Consider the following 8159-nt stretch of genomic DNA (forward strand, 5'->3'; position numbering starts at 1 on the left):
AATTTGGTAAATTATTATTTCGTTTCGCGTTAAGTTTTCAATTTATCGTTAAGTCATAACTATAGTTCTTGCTTGAAAGATTGGTGAGAAAGCCGTTATTTTAGGCGAACAGCAAAGCGTTAAACATGGTTGATACTATAATTTTATTGTAAATTCGCACGATATAGATATAGTTTTGTATTAACTTCACGCACTTGTATTACTTTCTATATCTTTAGCAACTTATTCAAATGTCATTTATCTGATTATTTTGAAATATCCATAATTTTTCTGCAACACTAACATTTGCAATTTCATGTTAGAGGAAAAAAATCTTTTAACGTTTTCGATTATTTTAAACATACGAAAAAATATTATACATGTAAATAAAGTGAAATTTTGTTTGACTGCCGAATGTCGAACGGCGATCGAGAAACAATAATAAATACAATATTTCTCGTACGTACCTGTCGTATCTTCTTCTTCTTCAAAAATATCTGCATCGTCGATTTGGTCGAGGAGAAAAAGACAATTCGTGAAATACAGCACATGCACAATTGTACATTCCATGATCGTTTTATTTCGATTACAGAACAGCGATCGGGGGGACTTATTTTTCTTCTTGATCCGTTTAGTGTATTTACATTATTTCAGCTCGCTGTGGTGCATCGCGAGAGATTGGTTTTGGCGATGATCTAAAAGTTCTCTGGTAATTATATTGATCGACGAGCGTCAGATCGAAACCGATCATTAGAAAAACGCGTACCGTTCAAAGAAAAACTTAATTGTTACATGTGGTCGTAAATTCCGTACAAATTTGTGTATCGGAAAGAAACAAAGTCACATAGCCAATCGGCTTTCTCTCTCATCTTACTTTCGCGTAATCTTAAGTTTCCTTAATCCTCGTTTGTGAAACGAAGATGTACATTGTACAGCTTATGTGACGCGAATTAGGTGTCGTCTGCATCGCGCAGTTTTATTGCGTGTTGAACAGACAATTCTCTCTGTAATGCAGAGTATTTCCCGGAAAGAACAATTTCGCTGAAGTATCCAAAATTTAGCTAGATACAAATCTGATAATAATTATATTAGACCATCAAAATTTTTAGGTACGATATACACTTAAATTGATTGCAATCAAAATTCTAAAAATTTTGGTCTGTAGATTTTCAGATCTATCTAGCTGAATGTTTGGATACTTGAAAGTTGCGTGTTGAACAGACAATTCTCTCTGTAATGCAGAGTATTTCCCGGAAAGAAAATTTCCAAAATTTAGCTAGATACAAATCTGATAATAATTATATTAGACCATCAAAATTTTTAGATACGATATACACTTAAACTGATTGCAATCAAAATTCTAAAAATTTTGGTCTGTAGATTTTCAGATCTATCTAGCTGAATGTTTGGATACTTGAACGAAATCGTTTTCTCTACGTATAATACATACGTAACATAATGATTGTTCGATAACAATAATAAGAATTATTTTCGTGCATAAACATTTCAACTTTAAAAATTGCATCAACATCAAATTAAGTATAAAAAAAAGACGAGATTAAGAGATTCGTGATCAAAGCGGAACAATAATGATCGAGAACGAATTGATTCTTGTATAATAAAAACAACTAATTTATGATAATGATTTCAATGTAATAAATGGAAGTGAAAACAGCAACGGCAAGGTTCGCGGAGAATTGACAGTTTTCGGAAGGGACGGCGAGATTGTATTCGTAAGTATAAGTGAATATATCGATTGTGAGCGATCGTTGCAGACGCGCGAAACTGCATCGGATGATCTTGAAGCGACGCTCGGTTGATGATCGTTAAGAACTAACGGAGTTAATTTACTAGCTCTAAGATGCATAAAACGTACATGTTAAAATCCTAGAGAGTTAATTTACGTAACGCAGAAAAATATACAAGTATTTACAGGAGCGGAACGCTCGTTGATAACGCCGCCTGGCTGATTCCGAGTCTCTTATGTGGAGAACGTAGATCCTGAGAGACGTCGAACCGGATTCTTCACATGTAGATGCGTCGCAGGTCGGATGGTGACGTTATCATGTTGCATTGCGGACAAAGTTTCTTCGCACCCTGTAACAGCGCGTAAGAAAATCCTCGTTTCTCAACAATTGTCGAAATCAAAGTCATCTGACGGAATTCGCCGCGCAGACTTCAAGAAGAGCCACAGAATAGAGAAAATTGATAATAGACTTGAGCAAAAGTGTCGGGATTCCGACATGTCAATACAAATTTCATTAAATATATTTATCGACGATTACATTAATGCTGCTGCAGCTTTCACGAAAGAAAATTAAATTCAGAGGTCGATCTGATATAATTATATGTGCACGGAAAGAACGATTTTACTGAAGAGTATCTAAAAATTTAGGTAGATATACAGAGATCTGAAAATAATTTTGTTGGACCGTCAAAATAATTATGTAGGAAATTCAACCATGATGAGCAATGCTGCAAAAAGTTTTGATATCCTATAATAGGAACCAGCTTGAACGTCCTACATAATTAATTTGATATCCAACAAATTTATTTTCAGATCATTTAGCTAAACTTTTAAAATTGTTCTTTCCGTTTGATTACTTAAATATTGATGTGTAGAAAAATGTTTGCAGAAACTCCAACAGCTATTTTTATTTTGCGAATTGCATGTATTACGTCTAGAGTTATATATAAGTTATAAAAATTTAAATTTAATTATTTAAAATATAACTAGATTCAAAAGCGTATAAACAATACTCACCAATGTATGTAGCCAGCATTGTTCGCAGTGTACGTGCCAGCAGCAAACCGAAGTGACCGGCTTTTTGTATTGTTCCTGGAAAATGGAGATTTTTCACACATTTAATAAATAAAATAATTGGCGAACCTGCACTTGCACCGATACTCTCCCCACTTTTCACACGCGTGTCAATATAAAAGATACAGGTAACCGCGTGAGGGTTTATTACATCGCTAATTTAGTTAATTGCGACCAATGCGCGACGATAATTGTTCTTCAAGTTTACGAGACGAGTCGCGTCTCGAAAAGGAAATATCTTAATTTCTCATTAGACGAACGCAAAGTGTGAAAGGGGGAGAGTCTGCTATATCCAGTCCAATTTCTGGGACTGGAGTGACGAAGATGAGGTCGCGAGCTGGATTGGCACTCTCTCTCTCTCTCTTTCTCTCTCGACGGTTTTTCACAAAATGAATTAAAGCGATCGTTATTCGCGGTCGTTATGTAAGCGGCATTCCTCCCTGGAATCGGCGCAAATACGCTCGCTGTTTATCCTGATAACCGAAGCGACCGCGGGTCGATACACCTTTAGCGTTTTACTGCCACTACGTTACGAGCGAGACCGCCGTCTTATCTCGCTTAGCGAGTTATTCCGCGAGTGATCGCGAACCTGTTACCGAGAGTCGGGGTGGACAGGTAATACCGCATCGACGATGGAAACACTGAGCGGCGATATTATACGCGTAATGTTCCCTCGCTACTTCGTTAATCCTTAATACGCCGTATTAGAGAATAATTTATCTGACGAGATCTAAATATTTCAAGCCGATGGGAAAAAAAAAAAAAAACGGTCGAATTTTACGCACGGCTTTTATACGTCGTCGCAATTATTTACGAGTTACAAAACGCACGTTTTCCAGATCACGGATGAAACGCGATGAAATAATATGTATAATGCAATATTACAAGAAATAATATATAAAATATACGTAATAATATAAAATACGATAAAGCGCGCCCCGTTTTTACGGCTTATTTTTGCATGTCCAATTTGATTTTTCACAATATTAAAACCAGCAAGTTATCTATAACGATGAACTAATTACAGTGACTCAATTACAATCATTTGCCATATTAGCGTTCGAAAGTTAATCGGTTCAGTTTTTACGTTTAATAATCGTTTTCAGAGAGCGAAACCTAATTTTTATTATTACGATCTCGTTTCATTCATTTCGCGAGGCGCATTATTCAAACGATAAATTGTTCTGCAAACATATTTCGACAAAATCTCAATTCAAAATTATTTATGCAGTTTGACTTTGCTTTCTTGTCTTAACAATATAGGTGCAATTATTTTCTATCATTAACATAACATTGAATATTATTCTTTGGAATTTACGTTCACTTTTGTATACAAATTACCTCGAAATTTAATCTTTTCGTGTGAAAACATCGTATTATGAGAACAACATCCAACATCCAACCCAATTCGACTGCTCATCATTTTTATGAACATATCTATACCGTTATAAATAATTTTTTTTCAATTAAAACGTTAGACATTGAGGAACATAACACTAAGAAAATAAATGGGACAAATATTGGGGAAAAAAGTTGAGCGTGTCATACCAAAAAAGCCGTTCAAAAGTTAAGAACATAAATTAAGTTCTTGTAGTCACACTACAGAAATCTTAGTTTACAATGAGATGCGAAAATATTTCTGGAATCAGGGACCCGATTTAGAAATTTCGTTTTATTCATAATCGTCGAGATAATAATGAACTCACCATGCAAATGAGACACTTGAAGGGCTGTCCGCGCATCTCAGCCTCGAGTTCACGGATGCGGCCCCGAAGAGCCTCGACGACGGGCGTGTCGCCGTCTCTCCTAGGCGACCCGGAAGCACCCTCGTCGGGATCGTTTTGCTGGGCGACGGCCGTTGCGGCGCCTGGCTCCGGCTTCACCTCGACCAGGCCCTGCGCCGTCAGCCCGGAGTCAGGGGTTAGTTGCTGCGGGGTGTGCGGCGCGTTCGGCGAGATAACGGCCTCGCGAAGCGCGTCCCGTTCCTTCTGTTCTCGCGGCGTGCCGTCGACTCGCGGCGCGACCACGTCCGCTTCGGAATACTGAGCCGGACCGAACTCGGCGGCGTCGTCGCCATCGACCACCAGGTCGACGTCTTCGTCCTCCTGATTACCTCCACCCCTGGCACCGCTACGGTTGTTCGAGGATGTGGCGAGACCTGCGGCTGCGAGGCAAGGAAATAGCGATGTCTCAAGTGTGTCACGCTAGTTGGAGAGACTGAGTTGCGGATTAGAAATTAAGATTCGATCAGTCAGATCATTTTAATCTTTCGCAATAGGAATTAATTATCACAAATTCAATACAAATATTCACTACACGTGTCATGATAAATGTACGTATAATTCAACACTGCAAATGGACTTACCGGAAAACCCACCAACGAGCATGGAAGTGGCACGCACTCTCGTCTGCCCGGCCCATTCGTACTCCTCGTACTCGGGGTCACCCTCAACGTCGACTTCTTCCTCGTCGACGTTCGCGTTCTGCCCGGCTGGGTTCCCATTGTTCTGTTTGTTCAGGCATCGGTCGACGTGTTGATTCAATTCCTCCGGAGTGCCTGACAGTCTCTCGCTACAAACCGGACAGGACGCCTCGTCCGCTTTTCGCTTTCGATTCTTAACGCGTATTCTAGCCTGTGTATAAAAAAAATAGCAATTCGCACATCTTTATTGTAATTAGTAGTCGCCATGTTTCATCGTATCTTGTCGAAATTCCTCATTTACTACTTCGTGAAATTATGAAGACGCCCACGATTAATGAAAGATTGAAGCCTGGTTATACAACGTGTGCTCTTTGCTTTTTTTTCCTCTTTACGACCGTTTTATCGACAATCGTATTTCTTATCATACATGTTTCTTGTCCCTTCGGGAGTTCGTCAACTTTTTAACAGACAGAAAGCAAAGAAGCAAAACGGCAAGAGGTAAAGTAGGACAAGAAACAGAAAGCGGGCAGATGAGGTTTAAAAGAGGAAATAAAAAAATGCATTACTTGTCTATTGGCCTTGATCCTTTTGTACGTCTCCCATCTACCCTGAGGGGTGCCATCCGCTGCCGATGGGGCGTGGAGCATCGTGCCATGGGAATGATCTTGGGGATGCGTCGGCGGTAAGGTCGACCTCGAGGGTCGTGGTCTCGAAGATGCCGAGGAGACCTTGTACAATCGATCGAGTTCTTGAGCAAAGTGTTGCTCCAATTCTTGAGGTCTCACTGTCACTCCGCATACAGGACAGCAAGATGGATCCGAGGGGAATTTCTTCTTGCCTGAAATAAAAATAATTCACATTATTTAGAATATAGATTAGAATATCATCAGATACGATTTTACAAAGAGTCTCAAATAATCGTACGAATTAAGCTGTCATTGCTCCTTTAATATCTAACAGTAGAAGAGGTCACAAATTACTTTTAGCGATTCTCCCACATTTTTCTCATTAATTTTTCGAGTGACCCAGAAGTGTCGTTATTATAGTAAAATGTATATATCGGTTCTCGTGCGCCAACGAGAAGTTGGCCGTGAAATAATATTCAGCAAAAAAGGGAAAAACAGAACGAGAAGACAGCAATCCCCCGCTCATTTGACAATTAAATGCATTTAAAGGATGCCTTTGATGTCCTAAGAAAAGTGAGGATTTAGCCAGGAATGGGATCACCGGGGGCCGGCCGCCGCCTCTCGGAAGACGCCGGGGCTAACGCGATTTAAAAAGTATTCAACTCGCGCCGTAATTACACTTTTCCGCGACGTCGGAGCCGTTTCCTCGCCGCCGAGGCGCGCGCCGTCGCATTAAAGTCGCAGAAACGAGCCGCGCGAAACGAAAACCGCCGCGTCCGTAGGTCAACGCAGTCCGGCTCGTTTACTCGCAATTTATTGCCCCGTAAAACGGCGAATAAGGGGGGAAAAAAAAGGAAGAGGACGGCGAAGGGGGGAGAGAGAGAGTAGGAAAAAGCGCGGTTTGGAGCAAACGGCCCGCGTGCCCGCGGTAATCCAGCGGGATACTTCTGTCTCGAGCGCCTCGCGCGCGCCAGACGCACTCCGACGACGGGAATGCATAATTAATTGCGAAAGCTCGTCGCCGGCCGCAGCACACCGCGCACCCCGGCGGTTGCGGCCACCGAGAGGTAAATGCATAAACTTATAGGAAAAGTTGGTGGTGCCGACGTGCCGGATTCCTCCTCGGTTGATTTTAATTACGCGTTAATCGCTCGTACCTCAACGGTGGCGCTTCATAACGCGGCCTTCGCCGCATTGTACAGGAATGCCGAAAGCCTTTATACGACGTAAATATTAATCGCGAGATGAGGGAGGTAGGTGGGAGTCAGAGTGTCGCGATCACGACGTATCCCGTCGACGGATAACCGTCGAGTTTTATTCGAGCGGTTTATCTCGGGAGAGCGTGGCGCTTCTTCCCCTGCAGCGTCTCGAGGTCCTGTCCTCGGCGAGACGCGCGTTTAAATTGTCGAATCTAAATTGAAATCTAAGCGCGTTGACTTTTAGGGATAATGTTACAACTGTTGGTGGAAATTTATCGACTATAGGATATATAATGAACGGAATTATTTACAAGCAATTTATAGACCGGACGCCGAGCGACGAACATTTGTCATATATCGAAAATTTACGCCGAGACGAGCCCGCCGAAGAAACACGCTGGAATTCCGTTTTACATCGTGCGTGTCAGACTATCTTTACGACTAAAATTGTATCTTGATTTATACAACGTCATAATGATAACGGTGCTGAATAGCATGAAAATATAGCGAATATTCCGTTGAAAAAAAAATATATATATATAGGAAATAATTAATATACAAAAAAATCACGATTACACATTAATCGATTTATCCCAGCTGATTTAATCAACTTCAAGTATTAATGTCAAAATATTTAATTCTATAAATTATAAAATATTCCAACAAAAAGTTATAGCTCCACAATTTTACTTCTTCTTTGCTCTCTACCAAAAATTTCTTTTATTAAATTAATTTTTAATATTATTAATTTTCCCAACTTTTTTGTAAAACACATAAAGGAAATTTATGCCTCTGGATTGGCCGCCAAGAATACTATCTAGGCGTACTATGCGTAATTGGATACCTCGAATTTTATTGTACAAGTTACTGGAGATCGCGTGATAAAATAACGCAAAGTTGACGACGCGTGCATGCGTACGTGCACTTTGCATACACTACGAAATTCCTGAGTGATAATCGCGGTTTGCCATGTAAAGTAAGTACCGAGTAACGGAAGTCAGCGGAATTAATGTCGCGACGACGAGATGAAAGGAAATTGTGACTGGAAAGAAGAAATGACACACAATTTATCAGTTAATTGCGAGTAATTTCTTTCGGAGATTGTAACCTTG

General features: G+C 40.4%; 1 protein-coding gene across 1 annotated transcript; it reads right to left on the reverse strand.

Annotated features, from left to right (window-relative positions):
• Positions 1 to 2004: 2004 nt before the first annotated feature.
• LOC108774698 (E3 ubiquitin-protein ligase RNF220) lies at positions 2005 to 7043 on the reverse strand. Its single transcript, XM_018540857.1, has 5 exons — positions 6989 to 7043; positions 5789 to 6060; positions 5166 to 5433; positions 4507 to 4964; positions 2005 to 2076 (listed from the first exon to the last, which is right to left on the reverse strand). The coding sequence occupies exons 1-5, from the start codon at positions 7041 to 7043 to the stop codon at positions 2005 to 2007; spliced, it is 1125 nt and encodes a 374-aa protein (XP_018396359.1).
• Positions 7044 to 8159: the final 1116 nt, after the last annotated feature.

The sequence above is a fragment of the Cyphomyrmex costatus genome, unplaced genomic scaffold (genome assembly GCF_001594065.2).
Source record: "Cyphomyrmex costatus isolate MS0001 unplaced genomic scaffold, Ccosl1.0 scaffold273, whole genome shotgun sequence".
In the NCBI taxonomy this organism is placed as follows: Eukaryota; Metazoa; Arthropoda; class Insecta; order Hymenoptera; family Formicidae; genus Cyphomyrmex; species Cyphomyrmex costatus.

What these genes read in the sequence shown, in the direction of transcription:
- LOC108774698 (XM_018540857.1), bottom strand. Translation starts at nt 7,043, where the DNA reads ATGCGGCGAAGGCCGCGTTATGAAGCGCCACCGTTGAGGTACGAGCGA. An exon ending in GGATCAAGGCCAATAGACAA is followed by an intron (nt 5,434 to 5,788) that starts GTAATGCATTTT and finishes TTTTATACACAG; the next exon opens with GCTAGAATACGCGTTAAGAA. An exon ending in GCTCGTTGGTGGGTTTTCCG is followed by an intron (nt 4,965 to 5,165) that starts GTAAGTCCATTT and finishes CTTGCCTCGCAG; the next exon opens with CCGCAGGTCTCGCCACATCC.